Raw genomic sequence first — 27,115 nt, forward strand, 5'->3', positions numbered from 1 at the left:
TACTTGAATCTTAAGTCGCGGTCAAATAGCTTGAGCCTAATGGGTTGGGTTGGTCGTCTGCGAAGTATGTGGGGCGTACTCAACTCGTACGCTGCATGTACTAGCCCCGGAAGGAGTACACTGAGCTGAGTACGCCAAGCGTACTCAACAGTTTGACCTTTCGGTTGACTTTCACGGGTTTGGGCCATATTTTGGACTTTTAGGGTTTGGGCCTTGTTGGGCTATTGGACTTCTGACTTTGGGCCATTGCTAGGTTATGGGCCTTCTTGGATTTAGGCCATGATGGGTTTTGGACCCATTTAGGAAGTTGGGCCATATTGGGCTTTGGGATGTCATTTAGGAATTTGGGCTTTTTTGAGCAAATGGGTTGGGCCAAGTAAGAAAAGGGTAAAATGATCTTTTACCCTGGATGTTGGACAAGCAATTTAGATTCTTGAATATGGGTTGAGATCCAATTATTAATTGGATATTATTTGATGGTGTTAGCACGAGGATTTTCCGAATCAGTAGACCGAGATTTAATTTGAGAGATTCAACAAATTGAGGTGAGTTTCCTCACTGTGTTTGGCAGGTCAAAGACACCAATATTGGCTCATAGTTTATTATGATTAGGATGCTAGTTTTTTGCATGACTCTTGCATGTATGATATCTAACATATATGTCAGGTGGGGCCTGATGATTATATTGTATGCTATTTATATGTGATTCTTGCATGTGTTTATGTGTTGTATGTATACAATGCCAGGCGAGGCTTGATGATTGATAGATCTGTTTCGAGCGGGGCCCGATGACGAGCGAGGCCCATTATATTTTTGATATGTATGGTATGTAGTAATTTGGGGAACTCACTAAGCTTTGTGCTTATGGTTTTCAGTTTATGTTTCAGGTACTTCCGGATCCGAGGTGAAGAGCTCGGGGTGATCGCATCGCACACATCATGATTGTTCCGCATTTTACTTTACTCTGATGTATTTGGATGTTTTGATCATACTTGGATTTTATTATGGTTTATGGATATGTTTTGAAGGATGGTTTTTATTATAATTAAAATGAAATCTTTGGCCTTAATTTTGGGACGTTACAGCATCTTTATGGGCAACATTGTCGCCAAAAATCTTTTATTCTTCAAGTGAAAATAGTTGTAGTTTTTTCATAGTGTTCTTTTTATCATTATCAATACGCATTTCTTTGTATCGAAAGAAGCTAGAACTTGACGAAGGCATTTCTTTGTATTGAATCGAAATTGATTTTGGTTTTCAAAACATGGATGCGAATAGTCAAAACTAAATTCAAATTCGACCCGATCAACCAAATTATAATTCAGTTGAATTGGTTTTAACAATTTAGTATTCAAGAACCAAGATATTTAATATATATATATATATATATATATATATATATATATATATATATATATATATATATATATATATATATATATATATAACTTGAATATTAGTCAAACATTATAAAAGAAACAAAAATAAATCGTTTAGTTGTAAATTAAAATTTATAAACACCTATTAAAAATATTTTTTAATTCAATTAGATAAATAACTTTTGAGAAGAAATGCATATTAACATTTTTTATTGGGTTTAGTAGATTTATAAATGATTAAAGGTATAAGTACAAAATTAAAGATATAGATAAATAAATAATAATTTGTTATTCGAATTTTGTTTTATAAACTAAAACTAATCCAAGATAATAATAAAATCATTACCCATATATATAAAAGAATTGAAATTAACAACCCTTTTAGAGACTTTTACTGTTCACTCATGCTATTTGTCTATAGCAGACCATAAAAATATATGTTGTGTTTAATCCCAAATCTCGACCAGTTTTTAACTAACAAGAAATTAACCTACTGGTGTCTTCTTCTTATGCTGAATATACACCGTCTTCTTTCATATATTGGTCATTGGTGCTGCTTCATTATGATAAACAAAAGCTTATGTATTTTAAGTTTTCAATGCATGGAAACAGTTCTTGACATACAAGAATTGACTTAAATTCTATGAAAAAACTTATTATTGCTGCTTCATTACAGATTAATATGGTTTGTGACTTAAACTATTCAATGTATATAATTGTACCATTTTAGCATAATAGAAAGTACCATATATTTTATAGGCAATTTCTGCTATCTTCTAAAATATTTGAAGAATTTTTAAATTTCAATATTTGGTATCGATATAAGGTCTTACAAGACTTGTAAAATACTAGTTTGTCATTTCTTCTTGTAATATACTTTTATGACAAAATTTCACTCAAAAAATTACACAAAATATATATTTACTTCATGTTTTTTTTTCTTTATTTCAGGAAGCATGCGAAGTGCTAATTGCTAAATCAAGTAGGCATGCTAATTGCTAAATATCCTAAATTATTAATGTAAAATAGAATTATGCTCTTGAGTCTCGAGCAACCAAGCCAAAATTTGAATGTAAAAATCTCAATTAGAGAGAAATACTTTAAAAATCAGTCAATTATAATTTAGAGCCATTGAATCAGAAACAGAAAGTTAGAATAGAAACATACCTGATTTAGTGATTTTAAAAGGTTGTTGAGTTGAATTATAGTCAAGATTCAAGATAATTAGAAGAGTCAAAGATAAGAGCATATGATTGTGACATTTTAATTAAGGTTGAAGAGTAAAGACAAGAACTGAGAACAAGGTTTCTGAATTAGTGATTATGACTATAAATTTTGGATTGCGATTGTGATTCATAAATCCAAATAAGAGTCTGGGACATTGAGAATGAGATGATTATCGGTTAGTCGCTTACCAAGGATGTGAATCGTTGCCATTAGTTTTACGTGTATCACTAATTGGCAATTGATCATCGAGAAACTAAAGCGACATTCTTGTTTTTTAATTTCTAGATTAATTTCACACGTCTGGAGTTCCAAATACATGAAGTCCTGAACATTAATTAACCTAAAGAGACTTGGGCCTAAATGAATATAGGCTGGTATTAAAGTGGATGGAAATTTTGGGTCTTAAAGAAGAATGAAATTAACCTAAATAGACCTGAGGCTAAATGAATATAGGCCGATATTAAAGTGGATGAAAATTTTGGGCCCTAAAAAAGAATGAGCCTTGTTCAAAGGCACATTTGAAATCCCTTTGGGCCGACCTTAATCAAATCAAAGTGACCAAAAATATTTGGTACAAATATATTTATTTGTTTCAAAAAAAAAAAAATCTAATTTTTTTGAATAATTTTTTTTACATGAACCTCATACCAGCTCGAAATGCACAACGACCATTTTTTTCCACCAACATGATATGATAATTTATTAAATTTGCTATATAGAAAATGACAATAATCAAATGTTGATAAAGTTACATAGCAAATGACAATGCTGACAAAGTTATATATTTCATGTCTTATTTAAAACGTTTTAATATTTTATAACTAAACTAGTTGTGAGACTCATGTATTACATGAGTTTATTTTTTAACATAAAAAATTAAGGAAAATGACGCAACGGCCCTATTATGTATTTCGATTTTACCATTTCAGTCACTAAACTTTTTTTTCTTGCCTTTTAAGGGAACAAAATGTGTTGAGACATGTTCATTTAGTCCCTTTAACTTATTTTAACGGGTTACAAATGCCACGTAAGCAAGTTAAGCCAGCTCAGTTATGACTTGGAGGAAATGACGCCGTTTTGGACATGACGCAACATAAACCAGTACACAATTGACTTGGACCATACGACGTCGTTTAGAGTATAACCCTTAGGGAGCAAGTTTCGGACTGTTCATTAACCTAAGTGGTTATAAAACGTATGTTGGTGCCCTAAAACGATTACAACCACTAACTTTGTTACCCTAAATTCACAAAGCAAATTGTACCCTAACTAAGCCAAAAATGCCTTCTATGACGTCACCGCGCAACAGCTGGTCCTTCGAAGACTGGCGTCACATTCTAGCTAACGACTCTATTGCAGGCAAGCCACAGGACATCCATATCACTCTTCTCCAACTTCAACTTGAGGTTTCACTCATCAGTGAGGAAGTAAATGCAGACCAGCGTCAGCTCAGGGAAAGTCTGCGCCGGGAGATGGATTCCATGATTCGTGAGGTCGATGATGTAAGGGCAGGTGTGTTGGAGATGTCCCATTTGACCGATGACATGAGGAACCATTTTTATTCACTCCAGCTAGTGTATATCAGGAATCGACTGACATAGCTAAAATGAAGAAGATGCTTGATGTTACAAGTCTATTCGGAGTGGTCGTTGTTGCGGGAGTGGTGGCAGCTTACAAGTGGTTCTGATGAAGGATCGTTGCTTTGCTTTGTTTGTGTTTTGATTTTTGGGTGTTAAGTGTTAATGTTTTGGTGGAAGCCAGTAGTATAGTTATGGATTTCTTCTTTTGGTATGGTAGATATTGTGTTGTTTGTAGATGGCAAATATGGAAGCCACTCTTTTGGATGTTAATGATATTATTTAGGATTATATACAAAACCCAGATGAATGCAAATAACTATTATGGCATTATACATATTGTGCCTTTATTTTAGAATATGTCAACTCATGTTGTATGACCCAAAGGTTGAACTTGTTTTGTTATATATACATATTTGGGGCCATATGCTTTACAGAAAAAAGGTTTTGTTTGTATGCTCACATGTTGTAAAGGTATAAGGGAAAAATGTTTTTGTTTTATATGCCACATTGGACGTGAGGGCCCTCAATCCCCACGACCTGCATATACAAGTTACTAAATAAAGTAACCAGTTATATAGATAGAAAGTTACCAAGTGTGACAACTTTGGTAGGGTGAAATATCTAAAAAAACCTGCATGGCCCAAAACTGTGACATGCATTTATTCTTGATTGTTAAATAAAGGGGACATTATGGAAACTAATTAAACCAACGTCTAAAAATAACAATTAAAACGCAATACAAATTACATTAACATTTAAAAACCAATTCAAAGTACATAAACATTTAAAAACCAATTCAAAGTACATAAACACCCTTGTGTACAACTAGCTTTCAACATATTCCATTAAAAGCAAAGGAAATTATGTAATTACCCATCCACCATACACTACACCCACACTACTCCACATCCATTAGCTTTGATGCATTGCTACCTTCACCTTCAATTTTTTTCCAACTTCAATTTAAGGATTCTTTCAGATTTTTTCCTCTTCCTTGGTTGTTCCACTTTACCAAAATGCACTTCCTGCTCATTAACCCTGTTATCTTGACCACCAGCATCATCCATTTCAACATCTTCCCTATCAGCATCACACATTGCAACATCTTCCCCACCAACATCACCCATTGCAACATCTTCCCCACCCCTCTCCATGTTCACTGACTCTTGTGTTTGTCTCAAACTTTATGGCTTCCTACCCTTAGTCTTAGGAGGCCTTTCAACTTGAGGACAAGTGGTCTTGTTGTGTCCTTTCTGTTTACATACACCACATCATACAGATTTCCCAGCCTTTGATATCGTGTGTCTGCCAAACCTTTCTGAACCATCTTTTTTTCTCTTCATAGTAGGTCTGCCATGCATTCTTCTTTTAATTGGGGGCAAAGGAGGGACTTTGTCTGTAGATGGCTACATGTTCATTCCATTCATCCCATGTATGGGCTCTTTGTAAGTATTATGGTATAATGCTGCAAAGTATATTTTGTCCACATGTGCCTGATAATGTGTAGTATTTAAGAATGATAATGCTGCAACTGAGTACACACAACCATAGTCATTCAATTGCCACAACCTGCATGTACATTCCCTCTTCTGGACATCAATAACATAAGACTGCTCCAGGTTTCTTGTTTCAAACTTCATAACCCCACAAGAAATAACTTGCCAATACCTAAATTTAGCAACACCAGTTAACTATAATTCTAAGTTGTGAAATTGTTCATTCAATGGTAAATTTAGTGACATACATTTGCTTCATTTTTAACAAATTCAACTTGTCCCTAATATCAGGAAAAATATTTAAACAATCCCATCCTTGTCCCTTAACTTGCATTTTTACCATCCTTTGCATGACATAAATACGAATATCCTCTAACATATTGATAATAGGTTTCTTCCTAGCATCCACTATAACAATGTTGAAGCTTTAAGAGTATCCATTCTCCACAGATTCACAAGCTTGGTGAACTTTGAAGAAAGACAAATACCATGTGTTAGGATCCCTCTCCATAAGATACACAAAGGCAACATGATTTAGTTCTTGAATCTCCTTCGTGGCTGCATTGAAATGTGCTTCAGTAGTTGCTTTACTGGCCCCCTAGAAAATATTTTCAAATTGTGTTCCAGGAAATTTTTTCTAAAGTTAGCATATATATATGCCTTGCACATTGTCTATGTTCTGCTTCTGGAAGTACCTCTTTCACTGCCTCAATCAATACCTAAATGAGCATCAATGATATAAGAATGCAGAATGACATACCGTATATTGTCCTTATATTGTAACACATTAACAAAAAAGTACCATACCTTATGTTGATCAGATATTAGTACGACCCTAAATCCTCCATGTTGTAGGTTCAAATCTTTTGTATGATTATCAATAAACCACTTCCAATTGTCTTTGTTCTCTACACATACAACAATCCAAGCAATTGGGAATATGACATTGTTAGCATCCCTACCCACAACACAAAGTAGCTCACCCTGGCAATAACTTTTCAGAAAACAACCATCAAGGTTAATTATCCTTCTACACCCACCCCTCCAACCCGCTTTCACTCCCTGAAAACATATGTAAATCCTACTGAAGTAGTTTTTTCCATCAGGCATTGAATCAACAGAAATTTTTACAGTTGAACCTGGATTTGATCTTTTAATCTCCTCACCATATGACCATAACTTGGCATAGTTGTCTGCAAGTGCACCTTCAACTAGAGTAAAAGCAAATTTCTTGGCTCTCCTACATTGACTCATACTCACTTCAATGCCAAATGTGTTTTTGACCTCATCTCTAAGCAGTGTAACACTCATCTTATAATTGTTTACAAATTCTTGGGTGAAATGGTTTCCTATGAATCTGTAAGTGACAATTGACCCAAATTTAAAATTCCTAGAACAATTATGATCAATTATCAGAGACTTTATCTAGAAAGACTTATCATCACTCATCCATGACCCCCAAAGCCTAAATGTACAACTTCCATTACAACATTTAATTAACATCCTTCTACTATCATTTTTCTTAAAATATAGTTGATAACCATTAGCAATTGCATAATTACATAACATGTGTTTGAGTTGTTTAGGATTCTCAAACCTCATACCTAACACAGGTTGCTGCTCCTTCCAAGGTTGCTCTTCATTGAATATATTTGGCAAATCGGTATCAACATCAGCCTCATCATCTTTATTCTCCCCCACGCTATCATTAACAGGTTCGCCTTCACCTACATTGTCACTCATCTCACACTCTAACTCATTATCTTTTTTGAAAAAAGGAGGGTTGCCATGTATCATCTGTTTCACCATCATCGTGGGCATCATCAACAACTTCTTCATAATTAGTATCAACAACTTCATCTCTTTATTCATCCAACCACTCATGCATGTTAGTTGTACTAAAATGGTCTACATACAGTGGGAGTACGACACCATATTCATACGCAATGGCTATAAAGTGGAATAATCAAGTTTATTCCTAATTAACCTCAAACCTTTTGGAAAATCGATATCAGGAAGACAATAGTACAGTTTCTCACATTTTTCTCCTATGAATCTTTCCATGAATGCATAGCACTCGTTCTTGTCCATGCCTGCGAAATCAATGTTCTCTAGTCTCTGCGTAGTACCATCACTGTATCGTATGTTGTACCTTTCAGATATTGTTGGAACCTGAAAGTGAACCTCTAGCAATCTCTAACCTTTTGAAGTTCCGAAGTCAGTCTCAGTTCCAAAACAGAAGTTAGTGCGAAGTAAGTGTGCAGTCCGGAATAATAGCTTAAGTCCGGAAGAGAAGTGAAGGTTGTGTGATTGTGTTCTGAACCAAATGAAGGCATTCCGGAATGGATGTTATGTCCGGAATGTTAACTTGTTTGAATCAATGTTTTATCCATTTGTATTAATTGTATTTGTCATTTAGATTGATGTCACATATCATAAGACTAGATCTCTTTGTCAAACTTAGATAATCAGTGTCATGAGTAACTCTATTATCCAGTATTATGTATGTAAATCAGTTTGTACGATGTATCATGTTCTCATATTTATAGGACTTTTCAATGACAAATCAATAGACAGATTGTTCATTCAAAGATAACAATATTCTAGTTACCTCACCTTTCAAGTTATTCTCTCAAACATTCTTCTTGTTCCTCATTTATTATCTTTACCTTGATCATTATCTTCACTCTTCATTTAATATCTTGAATACTTTGTTGAATGCATTAACTCAGACTTGACTGGTCTTGCCAGATTTGATTGGAACATTCCTTACCAAGCAGACATTGATCTTAAGCATTCACTCAAGGTTTGAGTTTTCAAACCTTGTCCCTGCGCATCAGATCGTCCTTGTTCTCACAATTGGTATCAGAGCTTGAGTGGTTGTCCTTTAAATCTATAATATCATATTATAGTTGATTCGAGATTACCATGGTATTTCGATCATTTCTGCGTTCAGGATAAAAGTTCTTCTATATACCACTTTTGCTCAAGATATCTTAACTTCAATGGCTGCTTCTAATACTCAACAAATGTATTCAATGCAAATAGCAAATAGCATGGGTTTCCCTACACGTGCCCCACTGCTAGTTATTGAAGAATATGATCATTGTAAAGTTAGAATGGAAAGATTTTTACTTGGAAAAGAGAAAGTTGAATCTATCTGGAGATACGTTAAAGAAGGTCCTCATGTTCCAGTTCGAACCGTGGTTAGAGATGCTGCTGTAACTCTCTTGGGACAGGATCAACAACGTCAAGCACCTCTCACTGATGATGATCTCGAAAAGTTGCATGCTGATCAAGTTGCCTTTTCGGAAATGGTGTTTGGTGTTCCATCATCTCTCTTTGAGCACATCAAACTGTGCAAGTCTGCAAAAGATATTTGGGACACACTTCAAGACTAATTCGAAGGGTCATAGAACATGAAGGATAAGCGTTTGACTTCGGTTGTCAATGAATTCGACACTTTCACTACAACACCTGGTGAATCTGTTGCCTCAGCCTCAAACAGATACCAAATTATTGTCAACAACATGACAGCTCATGGGATTGTCCGAACTCCACTTGAGTACAATCTCAAGTTTATTAACAGTCTTGGAAAGTTATGGGGAAACGTGAAATCATGTCTTCAGAGCAATGGATCTCTGGAAAAGCTCAAGCTCTATCAACTTTTTGATGAACTTCAAGGACATGAGTCAAATGTTGCTCAAACTCTACGTGAACTCACTGGAGGTCCTCTAGCCTTAGTCAGTTCCTATGATCCACAAACCTCAAACCCAATCGTTTCAGACCCTCTCACCGCTGTTGTTCCATACATTCCTCTTGTTTAACCCTCACCTCCTAACGTTCCTGCTCTCACAAACTCTAACTATCAATCTATGGTTGATCTTAACCCTGATGAAATGGACTATGAACTACGCTTTCAACAAGAACTTGCCCTACTCTCTTCGAGATACAACCGTCCCTTCAACAAGCCTCACAAAAATCGATTCCAAACTTCTTACCAAAATAACCGTTTTCAAGCTCCTCACCAAAACAATCATCAACCATTCAAAAAACCTTCCGAAAACCCTCCAGCCTACAAGCCAAATCTTCCTACTCCAATCACACCTCGGAACCTCCACAACTTTCGAAGTTTGAAAAACCCAAGATTGCGTGTCACAAATGTGGACATGCAAATCACTTTCCTAAAGATTGCTTGGCTGAAGTCCCATAAAACCGAAGATCAAGGACTCAGCTTACTATGCACACCGATCTCAAGAATTTGCTGAGAGTGAAAAGGCTTTTGTTGACGTAACCACTCGAAGAAACATGTGTCTAATGGCTCGACAAGAAATTGAATGTGATGAAGGCTACTGGTCTTCTGGGTCTGAAAGAGATGATGAAGATGCTGAACCAAACTACTGCTACATGGCTACCAACGATCCACCCAGCTGAAGCATCGTTCAGCAGGTAAAATCTATGATTACTGATAATAATTTTGATTTGTCTCTTTGTGAACTGTATCTAACCCAGATCCAATCAGATATGACCATCATTACAAAGCCTATGAGTCAGCCATAGAAGCCATTGAGAAGAAGGACAGCGAATTGAGTCGTCTTAGGTTACGTTTCGAGGGTAAGAAGTTAAAAATTGAGTCTTTAGAACATGAGCTTGTAATGTCAAAAGATGAATGTATCATTCTTAAAGACAAATGTGAAATCACTTATTCTGAAATAAATATTTAATTTCGGATAACAAACGTCTTAATGCTAAGATTGATGCCATGCACCATGCCATAGACATTCTTGAAGAAAATGAACGGATGACTTACAATTTTCGTCATCCTTGGTCAAAAGCTCCTGGTCTCGGAAGCGAGTTTCCGAAACCAATTGTTTGTCCCTTAAAGGAGTTACAAAATCTGACTTTTATAGGAGATGTTTCGAACATTAAAAATCCGGATACACCTGTTTCTCCCTTCTCACCCCTTCATGAGACTCCTGACCATTTTGCATCTTTGATTCCTGAGTTTAAGCCTATAGTTATCAAGTGTCCCGATTCCACTCAATTTCCACCTCTGATATAACCTGGACCTGAATCGGACCTCGGAACTCAACTCTAGTACTCCAAAGTCTGTTGTTCAAAATCCGAACCACAGCCCTCCTAACAACTGTGTTGTTGAAGAAATCTTCCCGGAATCAACTGAACCTGAAACTTCAGAGTGTGTTTGGGCATCCTTAGATAGTGATGTTGATGAGTCAACTTCATGTGATTCTGAACCTCAAGCGATTTAAAAAACAAATCTAGTTCCCATTAAGCATGTGTTTAACAATACCTCGATAGGAAAGACGTCCAAATCTTCGTCTCATTCCAAAAGAAAGCCAATGTTGAATAGGAAGGATATTGTAGATCCTAAAGTGGAAGCTCGGAATGCACACAAAAAGGAAGTTAAGACTAGACAAAATTCAAGATTCCTTGAGAACTCCAAAAAGCGTGTATCTCGGAATTCTCATTCATCAACCCATAGTCAAAACTCCTTCACACCCACTAAGATTCTCAAGAGACCTTCCAATCCTCTCAGTCCTGTAGAACAAAAGAAAGTGGCCAGTCCCACTCAGAAAAAGTCAAGTGTAAGCACCACATCTGTCTGAAACACCTCTCCTCGGACTGTTTCATCTGTTTTCATTGCAAAATCCGATGGCACAATTTTTAAACCTCGACTTTCAAAATCAAATGTGTCATCAAGCAAACCAAAAAGTGTTAAGAAAACAAATTCTTCAAAATCTTCAAAACAAAACCTTGTTTGGAAAGTCAAAACTCACATCGATGGAACAACCACTCCGGTAAACAAAGCAGTTCCCACTACTCCGGAAGTTAAAAGTCTGAAGAAAGCGATTCTGAACTCTCCTGTCATTGAATATGACTACTAGATAGATGAAAGAACCATGCCCTTCTGTTTGTTTCCTAAGGAATCTCGGAACAAACCTTCTAAACCATCAGTTGCTCAAAAGTCACTACCGAAGCCTAAGACTCGTGCCTTTGTCCCAAAACCTAACATGTAGCCTAAAAACTCCACCACTCACTAATTTTGCAGGCACACTGTGCTTCAGAGCAAGAGACAATATGGTATATTGATAGTGCTTGCTCCATGCACATGACGGGGCAGAAGGACTTTCTGCGAGATCTCAAACTTGCACCAAATACTGGCTATGTGACGTATGGCAACAATTCCAATTCTCAGATCCGAGGTTATGGCATCCTTACCAATGACAACTTCTCCATTTCAAACGTGGCATATGTAGCTGACTTGAAGCATAATTTAACAAGTGTGGCTCAACTCACTGATGCAAATCGTCGAGTTATATTCTGCAAGAAATATAGCCACGTCATGTCCGAAGATCGAAAGGAATGCTTGATCAAGTCAAATCGCAACAAGAACATGTATCCTCTTGATATCAACATGATCATTGGCAAGCCCTAACTATGCCTTCTCTCAAAAGTTGTTCCCGACGTCAGTTGGTTATGGCATAAGAGGCTTGCTCACTTGAATTTTAGATATATGAATGATCTTGTTTTGGGTGAAATGGTTAGAGGTTTGCCACTCCTCAAGTTCGAAAACGATCATTTATGTGCTGCATTTGAATGTGGAAAGCAATCAAAGAAGGGTCATCCCATCATCATTGAAAAATCAATCTCGGAACCATTAGAACTTCTACACATTGATCTGTGTGGACCATCAACGATAGAGAGTTTGCATCACAAAAAGTACATTCTTGTGATTGTGGATGACTTTACTAGGTTCACTTGGGTCTTATTCCTAAGGCTGAAATCAGAAACAGCCTCCGAGCTCATCAGTTTTATCAAAGGAATAGAAGTTCTCATCAAACTCCCAATAAGGAGAATCTGAAGTGACAATGGTTCGGAATTCACCAACTCCACCATTGAAAACTTCCTTACCGAGAAGGGAATCGACCACAATTTTTTTGCTCCATACACTCCTTAACAAAACGGTGTAGTCGAACGACGAAACATAACACTTGTTAAAGCTGCTCGATCCATGCTCAATTTTGCAAATCTTCCACTCTATCTTTGGGATGAAGCTGTTTCTACTCCATGCTTTACTCAGAATAGAAGTATCATCAATCGACGCCTCAACAAAACACCGTATGAAGCCATGAACGGTCGGAAACCAACCATCTCATTTCTTCATGTTTTCGGATGCAGATGCTTCATCAAGAACAACCGTGATCAACTTACCAAGTTTCAACCCAAAGCTGATGAAGCCATATTCCTTGGATACTCTTCTAAATCAAAGGCTTATCGAGTTCTTAATCGGAGAACTCGTGTTCTGGAAGAAATATTTGATGTTACCTTTGATGACAATTTCGTTCGGAATTTTGGCCCAACCCACGTTACAACTCACATCATGGAGTCCGATGCTCCAGCCCCAGGATGTTCGAACCAACAAACAATCTTTGAAGTTGATTTTGAGACCTTATTCGGACCTACAGAAACGGCTCTTGATTTGGAATCTCGAACAAGACAAACCATGTCCGAAGCTCCGGTCTCTCAAAACGTGTTCGGTCCGACACCAAGTCTTCCTCCATTTGATTCTAAACCGTTTCAACCTTCTCAGGTTGAGGGGGAGAATGGTCACTCTTCCCTTGAATCAAATGTGGATGGATTTCAAGATGCAGCTACTGAATTCGATCCTGTCAACATTGATGCTGATGCAAATTTCTTTGAATTCCCACCTGAAGATGACGTCAACCAATCTGGTTTAGAAGTTCAGGGGGAGCATCATCCACACGTTCAAACTATTCAGGGGGAGCAACACAACCCCATTGTTGATATTGGATCATCTATTGCACAAGAACTTCCAAGGTTACATGTCTGGACCAAGGATCATCCTCCAAACCAAGTCATTGGAAACCCAAACGCTGGCGTACAAACTCGCTCTACTACAAGTCTTCAAAATGAATGCCATTTTCGGCATTTATCTCTATGGTTGAACCCAAATCCATCAAAGAAGCACTTGAACATGCTGATTGGATTACAACCATGTAAGAAGAATTGGCAGAATTTGATAGAAATGAAGTTTGGTCTCTCGTCCCTCCTCCTCAGAACCATCCCATTGTTGGTACTAGATTGGTATTTTGCAACTAATTAGATGATACATGAGTTATCATTCGAAACAAAGCAATATTGGTGGCTAAAGGATTTACACAGATTGAAGGCCTTGATTATGATGAGACCTTTGCTCCTGTTGCACGTCTTGAAGCTATCAGAATCTTTCTTGCTTATGCTGCTCATAAAGGCTTCAAGGTTTACTAAATGGATGTCAAAAGTACTTTTCTAAATGGTAAACTTGACACTGAAGTATATCTTCAACAGCCTCCCGGTTTTATCAATCTATCATATCCGAACTATTGCTACAAACTCCAGAAAGCTGTCTATGGCCTTAAGCAAGCTCCCCGCGTATGGTACGAGACCCTCACTGATTTTCTCAAGCGTTCAGGCTTTCAAAGAGGAATTCTAGATCCTACTTTGTTTCGAATGTCAAATGGAAAACATCTCATGTTGGTCCAAATTTATGTTGACGTCATCATTTTCGGATCCACCGATTCTTCAATGGTTGTTGACTTTGCTAAGTTAATGGTCAGTAGATTTCAAATGAGTATGAATCGGGAATTAAGCTTCTTTCTTGTCCTCTAAGTCAAACAGACTAACAGAGGAATCTTCATTCACCAAGAGAAGTACATTTCGGAACTCCTCAAAAAGTACTCAATGGACACATGTGCCTCAGCCAAGGTACCAATGGGTTTTGGGCACAAGATCTTTGCCGACCCTTCAGGTGTAGCAGTTGATGAAAAGAAGTACAGAGGAATGATTGGATCTCTGCTCTATCTCACAGCAAGTCGTCCGGACATCATGTTTTCTACATGTTTGTGTGCCAGATTTCAAGTCAACCCAAAGATGTCTCATCTTTTGGCTGGTAAGCAAATTTTTCGATACCTTAAAGGTACAAAGAATCTTTGAATCTGGTACCCAACAAATGAGAGTTTCCTACTTCAAGCATATTCAGATTCAAACTATGGTGGTCTACAACTGGATAGGAAAAGCACATCAGGTGGCTGTTAATTTTTAGGTGGTCGATTGGTTAGTTGGTCATCCAAGAAGCAGAATTGCATTGCACTCTCTACAGCAGAAGCAGAATACATTGTTGCTGCCATCTGTACCTCTCAAGTTCTATGGATTAAATCTCAACTCTTGGATTATGGTTACCGTTTTCAACGCATTCCTATCTATTGTGATTCTCAAAGTGTCATTGCGATTTCGCACAATCCAATTCAGAACTCCATGACAAAGCACATTGACATACGGTACCATTTCATAAAAGATCATGTCTTAAATGGAAACATTGAACTCATTTTTGTTCCATCTGACGATAAAATTGCTGTTGTCTTTATTAAGGCATTAGACGAAACCAAATTCATTGGTTTTCTGAACAAGATGGGTATGATGATGCCTGATCCTCAGCTCTTTCAAGAGACTTGCACTCTATGATGGAAACATCAGAAAGAAAACTGGTTCCGAATTCAAAATTATTTTTCATCTCGGAACTATTGTCTCTCGGAATACATAGGATCATTTTACTTGTCTTTATCTCTAACCACCACTTGAGTTTTAAGTTGTACAGTTCATCTTATCATTTGATGTCCATAGTCCACATAGTCACATTGGTCAAATTTTCACCTCAGAATTTACTTCATAAGGTCATCCTAGAATTCAAATCTGGAAAGGTATTGCATTCTAAACATCGGAAATTGCTCAAATCTCACTCCAAAAATTTTTCAAATTATGTTCTGGAAATTCTTTCAAATGCACTCCGGAACATCTAAATGATCATTTCGGAATTTCAAACTTTGCTCCGGAAATCTTTTTCAAATTTCCATTCGGACATCTTTCTCAAACCTTATTCCAGAATCATCTCAGATTTTCCACTTCGGAATCTTTTCAACATTTTGCTCCAGAATCCTTTTAAAACTTTGTCCCCGGAATTTTCAAAACGTTACTACGGACCATTTTAAGCTTTCACGCTTCATTCCGGAACAAATCACGTCTCTCATTCCAGACTTCTCTTTTTAAGAAACCGATTTCAAATTTCTGAAACACCATTGTTCCGGAATAAAACATTCAGAAGTCCAAAAGGTTTTAAGGTGAAACGTTTTTATAACGGTAACTTTTTGAGGATCCTTATCGTGTCTTCCTTGAAATTCGCACCACGATTACACGTTCACAAAAAGCAACCATCACATCGCCGTTTGTGGTTTCCATTTTAAGCTATCATCCATCCCAACCTTTCACTATCCCCGATCTTTTCATCCCCTAAAACGGATAAACAATAAATGCAACACATTTCCATTTCGGATCCTCATCATTACCATTCCTGACCGACACGTTTCCATCACCTATATAAACCTCGTTAATCCCCCATTTATCTCTTTACACGCTCAAACTCTCTAAAACCCCCAAACCTCTTCCGTGTTCTTGTGTTCTTCAAGCATTCATCTCTCCTGCAACAATGGCGTCTCCTTCATCTCCTCCAAAATTCGATCAATCTGCTCCTACAACCCAGAAAACTGTTGCCAAGAAGAAATCATCCAAAGGATCGGCATCTTCAATGTCGATTGAACCATTCCTCATAGATACCACACAACTCTTCTCTTTAAACCCTATCGATTTTGACGAGCCAATTCGTGTGATGATTGAGTTCATCGTACATCATCCTATTTCAATTCCCCTCACTAAAATCCCAGAACCACCACTCCCACTTAGTCTGCTCTACACTGCATTTTAACGAGTCAAAATCCAAGATGATGTTTTGGAAACCAAAATCACCGGTGACAGAATCGTGCCTATCTACAAATCAACGTTTCTCAGGGAAATAGGTGTCAAAGAAAACCCCAAGGGTTTTAAGGTTCAAGAACCAACCAACGAAGAATTTCAACAATTCTTGAACCACATCGGCTACGATCAGGAGTACAAAGCTAAAGAATTCAAGAAGTCGGCGGTTTCAGGTCTCTGGACCGTGTTGATGCACTTTGTCATCCGGGGATTGTCCGGAAAGCACGGTGGTATGGACACCTTGAGCAAAGATTGGCTGTATGTAACATCTACTACGGACGCGACAATGCTGTAGAGCTTCCTGAGGTGCTTTGGCAAGACTTCCGGAAATTCGCCATCAAGAGGAAGAACAATGAAATCTCAAGCCCTAGATTTTGGGCCTTGACGATCCAGGAGCTCCACAGAGAAAGATCCGAACCAATTCCAGTTGCAACCAATCTGAAAGAGGTATATGTCTCTTTTAAAACTGTTAAGCACTATAAAGTTCCGGACCAATCTTCTTTTGGACCTGTCCAACGTTTTCCGGAACATATGTTGACCCTAATTCATTCCGGATCCATTCATATTAAGAACCATTTGGAGACTTCGATTGTGTACACCCCAACACAATCTACCCAAGTCCCCATTGAGCCCATTCCGGAAGAGGCCAGACCGACATCGTCCGGTGGAAAGAAAAAGAAGTCCGTCAAAAGAAATACTTCACCCTCTAAGCCAAAACCTAAAAAGAGAACCAAAGTCAGCTCTTCCTCTCAACAGGAAGGAGCTCATGACATTCAGGCTGACTCTGGCAGACCGAACACCCCACCTACCCACTCTTCCGAAGTACCCTTCGGAGTTTCAACAACACATGCACACACTCACGGGGAGTCTGCTCATAAACCACCCTCACATTCTCAAAAAGGTGATGTCGGTGTTGAACAAAGTTCCTTGCCCCCCTGGACCACACTCACGTGTCATTTTTGATATCCCTCTTCCTTCATCACAAGCATGGTCCGAAACCCCTGTTCCGGACCCCAAGCATTCCGAGGCTGGAGTAGTCCCTCCAACCTCAGGTGCCTCAACTGGTCTGATACCCGGTAAGGGTACAAGACGACCAGGTGTTAATGATCCTTTGTGGGAAGATTTTGTCAACAGGGCACATTCGAGGCATCCGAAACTTACAAGATCCCAAGTTGAAGTTACTCTCATTTCAATGCGAAATAGAGTCATTCAGAGCAACCAACCATTTGTTGCCCCAACCGAAGATGAAACCGATCTGGAGTTTGCTTCCGGAGAAACTCCAACAACTCCTCATAATAATTTCATATAGACATATCTGGATGAAGAGCTTTCTGAAGAAGTGCTGCTGACCGACGATGGTGCAAATATTGCCGATACTCATGTGCTTCCCTCTGTTCGTTTTCACTCCAAGCCATCCTCATCCAAATCCGCTTTTGATTTCAGATCCTCCTCATCTACTCATGACAATGAAACCGAAACAACTCCAAAACTCCAAGATGATGCTGCTACTGCCGAACCTGGTCCTTCACAACCTCCTATCAATCTGTACCACAACAAAAACAAATCCCATGCTTCCACTTCAGACACTGGATCTTCCGCAAGAGACCACGTTGATCCATTTGCCCTCCATGAAATCCGAGACTCTATTTCGAAGACCATGAAGAAGGTAAACACTATAGAAGCTTCAGTGGCCGGACTCAACACCAGAATTGACGTCAAGGTTTCCGGATTGGATTCCAAACTAGATGCAATCCTGAAATCCTTGTCCACAATCAACAAATCCGGACCCACCATTGTCGAACGTGAAGCACAGCTCGACCAACTCATCTCTCTCCGGCTCAAGCACACTATAGAAGAAGTTTAACACAAGTATGATGCTTCTGTTGATCATTACTTGGATACCATTACCCAGATGCTGAAGGTTCATGATGACCTAGTTGCTGCCACAAATGACCTCATCAAGAAAACTCATGTTCGACATGAGAAACAAATTCAACGGCTAGAGAAAGAAATTCGGAAAAAAGATGAAATGAACCTGATTACGCAGCAAGTTCTCCTTAAGCTTCTCAGAGCATGTTGGAACATTGTTGATGTTCCAAACAACAAATTCGATGAAATGTTGTATATTCTTTAGGATTTGTTCAACCATCTCAAAGCCCAGGCCCCCACTGCTGAAGCATATGACACTCTCACCCTTCAACTCAACACTATCTTTCAGAAGGTGTTTGATAAATTTCCCGGCTTGAAGGAGTCTATTGCACTTGTATCGGTTGTCAGGCCTACCATTGCAAGAGGGGGAGAAGGCCCAAGTCAACCCTGGAAGTCTGCCTCAGAATATCAGCTTCGAGATGAAGTCCAAATTCTTTCCGGACTTCTAGGAAATGATGATGATGGAAGTGATGAAGAGGAAGTGGAGTATGTCACCAACGCTATAGTAGGACTCCAAGCTCCAAAGAAATTTCCTGCCAAGGTCCTTACGGAGGAAGAACAACGAATATGGTCCGTAGTATCATGGCCATCCACTAAACAAGAGCGTTGAAATGGCTAAAGCCAAAAGCTAATTGAATGCTGATGCTTTCCGAGCTACTACCTCAATGTTGCCTCCTATTCCGGCCCCAAAAATTGCTCCGATTGACGAAGGCTCTCCTCTCCGGATTCCAGATGACATTCTGGAAGAACCTATTCAAACCTCTCCTCCGGAATTCACCATTGATGAAAATATGAAGCATGTAATCTCGGTTCTCAACAAAGACAATGGCAAGAACCCCATCACTAAAAGCCATTAAGCTTACTACTCCGGACCTCCACCAAAGCCTAAATTAGGATGGTCTCAGGAGGAAATCAATCAAGCTTTAGAGGATAGCATTCGGATTCAGGCGCTCAAAGATAATCCCGATCCGATGATGGGTATCTCTCCTCTATGCTGAGAAGGAATCCTTCATGATTTGGACATAGTACCCTTCATGTACTATGACATTCCTACAAATGATTCGGAACAACTCGATCTGCCTCTTTCTTCGAACAACAAGTTCTACATCAAGTTTGCTCCTCTCCACCCCAATGACAATCCGGAGCTGATCATCTGGACTGAGCATGAAAGACTGAAAACCTTCTATTCCAAGAATGTACAGCCTCAAAAGGAAGTGTGGATAAGGAAGAGGATAACAAAGATCTCCGGGTTCGGAAGGAAGATCTTGAAAAAATTTGAACTTAACTGCACAATGTTCCGGTATCACATCATCCGGAACATGTCACACCCCCAAACCAGAATGACGGAAACATTCGGGGGTGGATGACTTCACGTAGTATCATAACAGTTGAATATTTGTAAAGAAAGTAACACAACCATCATAAATATAATAAAAGTTACATCGGTTCATGTAATACATGTTTCAAAAGAATATTACAAATATGATGATTTAAAATGTTTTGATAACTGACGCCTTAGCGTTCCTTCTCCAAAAGATGATGGTTACCTGTATTACTGATTCCCTGAGAAATACAAGTAGTTTTGAAAAAGTGTCAATCAATTAAGTTGGTGAGTTCATAAGCGTTTTTGTACTAAAATTTGTATGTCTTTAGGTAAAATAACTGAACGTGTTTTTCCAGAAAATCCAATATTTTCTATGTAAGTGTGATAGTTTGAAAAGGTTCCAAAGGCTGGAATGCAATAGTATCTTTCAGGCTAAAATGGTGAAAGTGGATTTATACATATATAATGTAACACTGAATGCATTTAAGAGTCTTGTAAATCAAGATATTTCGATATTCCATGTGAGATTTATAACCATACTATTGACCCAGACTGCCTGTAACAACGTTTTTCAGGCGTTGCAGTGTTATGACGTTTGTCACCCCAGACCTGCCGGTCTAACTGTAGCTAACAGTTTAGGTGCGGGATTGTCAATCCCGTATAGATCTATACACAAGTATCACGCTCTCCCTACAAGAGATTATGGTTTATAATACAGGACTTGAAATGCGTACTCGAGAGTACGGTGAAGCCGGATGTCTCACAAAACTTAGTATCAATAGATTTACGGAATGAAAAGTCCACATTACTTGTAAATAAAAGTATTTCCTTTTTATCGTGTTTATGAGAAGTTGTCATGAATATTTCGTAAACTATACCTATTATAGTTTTTCAAAAGTGTGTTCCATTTGGTGATAAAAATTTGACGTAATACCAACTTTGCATGTAAGGTGTAACTTGGGTATTAACGTTGTTTAACATTTATAAACAGGATGTAAGTAAAATATTCGAAACCATATATAACGGTGCGTATTTGAACATAAGTTTTTCTCGTGTTTCACTTGTATTTCCCCCCCTAAAACATGAAAAAGACGTGAAAATGTAGGGGTATGAACTCACCTGGAAAGTGTGGTGTTTTGAAGAAAACAAGATTTTCTCGGCGGCACCTCGACCAGGAAGTGGTATATTCCTCGGGAATCTCGGAGCTTCGGAACTTCGTCGGGACTCGGGTATGTAACCGGGGTGTCGGGGTCGTCTCGGGATGCTAAACGTAGAGTAGAAGTAAGAGAGAAAAAGGAAATGAGCAAAGGAAGTCGGAACCCTCGCATCTTATTTATAGGGGGGCTGACAGGCTTCGTACGCTGGGCGTACTCCGAAGTACGCGGGGCGTACCTCGTATGCTGGGCGTACCCTCGTACGCGGGGCGTACGTCAGCGATGACGTCTCCGGTCTTCAGATGGGACGATAGTAGAGGGTGTAGGGGCGACGTGGCTGATCCGAGGTCGTGCATTGGGTATGCTGGGCGTACTCCGAAGTACGCTGGGCGTAACCCTTCGGATAAGCCTCGAAGTGTGTGCCCAAAACATCAAAAATGCATAACTTTCGCATACGAGCTCCGTTTTTGACGTTCTTTATATCGACGCGTAGGTGAGAATATACTCTACAACTCTCGTTTAGACTTCATCGGCAAATTTTGAATTTATTTTTAATAATATATTTTTAACAGGCCGGGACAGGATAAATCCGTTAAAAATTCATAACTTCTTCATCCGACGTTCGTTTTTGTCTGTCTTTTTACCGTTGTATTACCATTGACGAGATCTTCGATACCTGTTTAGGTCGTGTCGGCTAAAGGTAACTCGATCTTTATGTCGAGTTTTTAGCTGTCTACTGTTGTTCCGAAACTTAGAAAAATCATAACTTTCTCATACGAAGTCAGATTTGGGCGTCCTTTTTATGTATGCTCACGGTTTAACCTAATCTATGACTTTCGTTTAGATATCTAAGGCTAAAAAGTATTTTATTGAGATTTCACTTTTTACGCTTAACGGTGTTTTACCGGTTGTGTCGCGGATTTTCGATTGATCATAACTTCTTCGTGATAACTCGGATTTGAGTGTTCTTTATATTTCTGAAAACCTTGACGCGATATCTAACACTTTCTGTATCCCAATTGAGACTTTAGAACACTTCATTTTTTACGCTATTTTTTATTGATTCAAAATAGTTTATAATATTTGACTTTTTGAACATTACATTGACTCGAAATATCGGGTTGTCACATCATCCCCCCGTTAGAGGGAATTTCGTCCCGAAATTTAATCTAAGATAGAGTTTATGGACTAGGAAAAAGATGTGAGTACTTTTGTTTCATCTGATCCTCGCATTCCCAGGTGTATTCATGTCCTCGCTTGGCATTCCAACGGACCTTCACAATGGGTATGCGGTTTTGTTTAGTTCTTTTAATTTCCCGATCCATGATTTCTACTGGCTCTTCTACGAAATGGAGATTCTCGTTGATTTCAATTTCGTCCAGAGGGATGACGAGGGTCTCATCGGATAAGCACTTCTTTAGGTTCGACACGTGAAAGGTAGGGTGTACGTTATTGAGTTCCTGCAGTAATCGAAGTTTGTACGTGGTGGGTGTCGAGACCACCAAATAAAAAAACCTTATATACGACGACATACAAAAATGAACTGTAGTAGCGGTAATAGGGATCAAATCCACATGGATTGGTTCGAATCAAATCTATGCATTCAGATCTACGAAATAAAAATATACAATGATATGGGGGGGTTTTCAAAATGTTAAATGCGATAAAAACTAATTTACAAAAATAACAAAAATGGAAAAATACAAAATCTATAAAATAAAACGTTCCAATATCGAGATAAATCACAAGTTCAATTAGTTGACTAATCATCATAATTTTGTGGTGCAATGAGTTTAATGGATACTAATTTGGCTATAGCAATCTAAGAAGCTTAAGATCACCTAGACTTTTCTTAGTTAATACAATGGTTAGAGAAGCTCATAACACATTTTCTTAGTTAAAGTCATAATTTCCATGAAACATGTAATTAATGAAAATTAACTAGCATTAAGATTTAAAAGTCACCAAATCCAAGAGGAGTCAAATTGTTTCACTACCATATTGGAGAAAATATTTTCATGATTGTGTGAAAGATAAGCAATCACAAGAACCATTTGTCACTTGTTAATTTGATGATCTATTACGTAATCAAGAAATTAACCAACTAATTAAACATTCACATATCTAAACTCATGATTAAAGACATATGAACATAAATAGATGTTTTACTAGAAAATATTTTCATAGCATACCATCAAAACCACACAAAGCTATTCCTAATTAATTAATTATTCCATAGATTCACCCAATATTGGAAATAAAAACTAACTACACAAAATAATAATAACAATAAAAATGATAGAAATTATACCAATACCGATTACGAAAAGAAGATGACAAAGCTTCTTGAAATCGTCACTTCTTGTTGCTCCAAAAACTACATCCATAATCCAAATATTAATACAAAAATTAACCTAATCTAATTACAAAGATAAATGACTCATTAGCAAATTATGATCGTAAATCATAATTGCAAAGTTCCAAAAATAAGAAAAGAAAAGAAACAGAAGACAAGAAGAAAACCCAAAGAGGCGCCGTTCTTGTTCTCCCTCTTCACTCACTGTGTTCTTTTCTTCTTAACTCCAAAAAATGCCCTACTTGCGTGACTTGCTTTCCATCCACCGCCAACACAAATGTATTGGGCTAATAAATAATTCATGTGGGCTGCTGGAAATTAAAATTTGGGCTGCTGGAAAATACACTTGGGCTATTTAAAATCTGAAAATGGGCTGCCACAAGCTTTATGTATTGGGCTGCCAAAGCTAAAGCTGGCAGCTTCCTGCTCTGATGTTCACGAGGCCAAAAACCCGACCAAAACTTGTCCGAATCCGCTCATTTTTTGTGAGGTCGAAGATTGATGAGTTGGGAAGATGTCCGTAAAATTTCAGCTCAATTGGACGACGTTTGCCCCTCCGTCTGATCGCTTGAAGAAAGCCGCGTAAAGCTGTCAAAATCCGAAAATTTAATTTATATCGTTTGGTTTTTCTTTTCGCTTCCGGATTTTTCTACGAGACTTCAATCGTGGTTGCAAGGCATTTAATGTGGCTTTAACAATGCTCCAAATACCATCTTGCTCGAACAAATCTACACAAAATTAGCTTAAACGAGTAAAAATATTCAAAATAATAAATCTAACGATTTATTGCAAAACGAATATAAAAAATGCTAAAAGTAAAAGAAAATGATTGCTAAAATATATACAAATAATCAAGCTATCAGTACGCCATCGGGCCGATCCTGGCAAGGATCTCGAATGGTCCGATATACCTTGGGTTTAGTTTCCCACGTTTTCGAAAACGTATTAAACCCTTCCAGGGTGAGACTTTCAATAGTACCCGGTCCCCAACCTGGAATTCCAAAGGTTTCCGTCTTTTATCTGCATAACTCTTTTGTCTGTCTCTTGAAGCCTTCAGTCGTTCTCGGATTTGGACAATCTTCTCTATAGTCTCCCTTATGATTTCCGGTCCAGTGAGAGTGCTGTCGGGTACTTGACCTCTTGCTAGTTGCGTGTCACCCACTTCAGCCCAACACAAGGGTGATCTGCACTTACGGCTGTAGAGGGCTTCAAATGGAGCAACCTTGATGCTAGTGTGATAGATATTGTTGTACGAGAACTCAACCAATGGTAAATGGGTATCCCAAGCTTTACCAAAATCGATCACACAAGCTCTTAGCATATCTTCCAAGGTTTGAATGGTCCCCTCACTCTGACCGTCAGTCTGTGGGTGATAGACGGTACTCATGTCCAGCCTTGTTCCTAGAGATTTTTGTGGTGACTGCTAGAACCTCGAGGTGAATCTACTATCTCGGTCCGAGATAATGAATATTGGTACACCATGCAGTCGTACAATCTCACTGATGTATGTTCTAGTTAGTTTCTCCAGCTTATCTGTTTCCTTTATTGGTAGGAAGTGCGCGGATTTGGTTAACCTGTCGACGATCACCCATATGGTGTCAAGTCCACTTGTTGTCTTGGGTAACTTGGTTATAAAATCCATGGTTATCCGCTTCCACTTCCACTCGGGTATTTCCGGTTGTTGCAACAATCCCGAGGGCTTTTGGTACTCTACCTTGACTTTGGCGCAAGTCAGATATTTGCCTACATAGGTAGCGACTTCAGCTTTCATGTTTGGCCACCAATACAGGTTCTTGAGATCCAGATACATCTTATCCGATCCAGGATGTATGGGGTATCGAGTCTTATGGGCTTCATTCATGACAACATTTCTGAATCCCCCAAACTTTGGCGTCCAGATCCGATTCATGAAGTAACGAACTCCGTCATCCTTGACTTCAAGATTTTTATCCATTCCTCTTAAGGCTTCATCCACCACATTTTCGGATTTCAAGGCTTCTATTTGAGCTTCCTTGATTTGTGTGGACATGTGTGAATGGATCGTCATAGTTAAAGATTTCACTCGGCGGCCCGAGTATTCCTTTCGGCTGAGGGCATCAGCTACTACATTAGCTTTCCCGGGATGATAACGAATTTCGCATTCGTAATCGTTTAGTAGTTCTACCCACCGTCTTTGTCTCATGCTGAGTTCCTTTTGATTGAGGATGTGTTGAAGGCTTTTATGATCGCTGAAGATTGTACATTTCGCGCCGTAGAGATAGTGTCTCCAGATCTTTAGAGCGAAAACGACTGCTCCTAGTTCGAGATCGTGCGTGGTAGAGTTGACCTCGTGCGTCTTGAGTTGTCTCGAGGCGTATGCGATGACCTTCCCTCGTTGCATTAGGACACATCCACGTCCCTGGTTTGACGCATCACAGTAGACCACAAAGTCTTCTGTTCCTTTTGGCAAAGATAATATAGGTGCGCTGCATAGGGCTCGCTTTAGTGTTTGGAATGCAACGTTTTGTTTTTCTCCCCAGCTGAAGGTTACCTCCTTCTGAGTCAGGGTGGTAAGTGGCTTAGCAATCTTCGAGAAGTTTTGTATGAACCTCCGGTAATACCCGGTAAGGCCCAACAATTGTCGGATTTATGTTGGAGTCCTTGGAGTTGTCCGGTTCTCGATTGCCTTGATTTTGGAAGGGTCCACGTGTATCCCCTCCTTGCTGACCACGTGACCTAGGAAATCTACTTTCCGAATCCAAAATTCGCACTTTGAGAATTCCGCGTATAGCTTCTCTGTCCTTAATGTTTCTAAGACCAGACGGAGGTGTTGTCTATGTTCCTCCTTGCTCCTTGAATAGATGAGTATATCATCTATGAACACGATCACAAATTTGTCCAGGAAAGGACGACACACTCGGTTCATCAAGTCCATGAACACCACCGGTGCATTTGTCAATCCAAAGGGCATCACTACAAACTCGTAATGACCATAGCGAGTTCGAAATGCCGTTTTGGGAATGTCTCATTCCAGGACTCGCAGCTGGTGATACCCAGATCTTAAATCGATCTTTGAGAAGTAGCTCGCTCCTTGTAGTTGGTCGAACAGATCGTCTATGCGCGGTAAGGGGTATCGGTTCTTGATCGTGAGTTTGTTCAGTTCCCGGTAATCGATGCACATGCGAAAAGATCTGTCCTTCTTCTTTACGAACATAACCGATGCTCCCCAAGGTGAGAAGCTCGGTCTGATGAATCTTTTGCTTAGAAGTTCGTTCAGTTGGCTAGATAATTCCTACATTTCTGCCGGTGCTAGACGGTACGGCGATTTTGCTACTGGGGTAGCTCAGGGAATCAAGTCGATCCTGAACTCGACTTGACGTTCTGGTGGGACTCCTGGAAGATCTTCAGGGAAAATATCGGGGAAATTTCAGACTTCCGGAATGTCTTTAATGTCTTTCACTTCTCGTTTCTTGTCTACCACCTGGGCTAGGAAAGCATGATATTCCTTGCGAAGGTATTTTCGGGCTTTGACGCAAGAGATGATTTGTAAATTGGTACTGGGTTTATCCCCATAAATGATAAGAGTTTTGCCGATTGGCAGAGTAAGGAGAACGGCCCTTTCGTGACAAAGTATATCGGCATGGTGAAGGCTTAACCAATCTATACCGATGATGACATCAAAGCTTCTTATAGTGATCGGCATTAGATCGATTTGGAACGAGTGTTCATTTAAATCTAACGTGCAGACTATGTACATATCGTTAGTGTTTTCTGTCTTACCATTTGCCATTTCTACTGTAAAGATCT

General features: G+C 38.8%; 1 protein-coding gene and 1 long non-coding RNA gene across 2 annotated transcripts; both read right to left on the minus strand.

Annotated features, from left to right (window-relative positions):
• Window positions 1-5,592: 5,592 nt before the first annotated feature.
• LOC145127465 (uncharacterized) lies at window positions 5,593-7,521 on the minus strand. Its single transcript, XM_079062657.1, has 6 exons — window positions 7,184-7,521; window positions 6,490-7,072; window positions 6,378-6,401; window positions 6,171-6,280; window positions 5,931-6,080; window positions 5,593-5,854 (listed from the first exon to the last, which is right to left on the minus strand). Exons 1-6 carry the CDS (start codon window positions 7,519-7,521, stop codon window positions 5,593-5,595), a joined length of 1,467 nt encoding a protein of 488 aa, XP_078918783.1.
• A 14,492-nt stretch (window positions 7,522-22,013) lies between these two features.
• Window positions 22,014-23,570, minus strand: LOC145126081 (uncharacterized). Its single transcript, XR_013716299.1, has 3 exons — window positions 23,497-23,570; window positions 23,285-23,350; window positions 22,014-22,433 (listed from the first exon to the last, which is right to left on the minus strand). It is a non-coding gene; the product is annotated as an uncharacterized LOC145126081 (long non-coding RNA).
• Window positions 23,571-27,115: the final 3,545 nt, after the last annotated feature.

Source organism: Lactuca virosa, chromosome 7 (assembly GCF_052849685.1).
Source record: "Lactuca virosa cultivar CGN04683 chromosome 7, Lactuca_virosa_CGN04683_v6, whole genome shotgun sequence".
Classification (NCBI taxonomy): domain Eukaryota; kingdom Viridiplantae; phylum Streptophyta; class Magnoliopsida; order Asterales; family Asteraceae; genus Lactuca; species Lactuca virosa.

What these genes read in the sequence shown, in the direction of transcription:
- LOC145127465 (XM_079062657.1), bottom strand. Translation starts at nt 7,521, where the DNA reads ATGAAGAAGTTGTTGATGATGCCCACGATGATGGTGAAACAGATGATA. An exon ending in AAAAATGATAGTAGAAGGAT is followed by an intron (nt 7,073 to 7,183) that starts GTTAATTAAATG and finishes TAATTGTTCTAG; the next exon opens with GAATTTTAAATTTGGGTCAA. An exon ending in GAGAGGGATCCTAACACATG is followed by an intron (nt 6,081 to 6,170) that starts GTATTTGTCTTT and finishes AGTGGATGCTAG; the next exon opens with GAAGAAACCTATTATCAATA.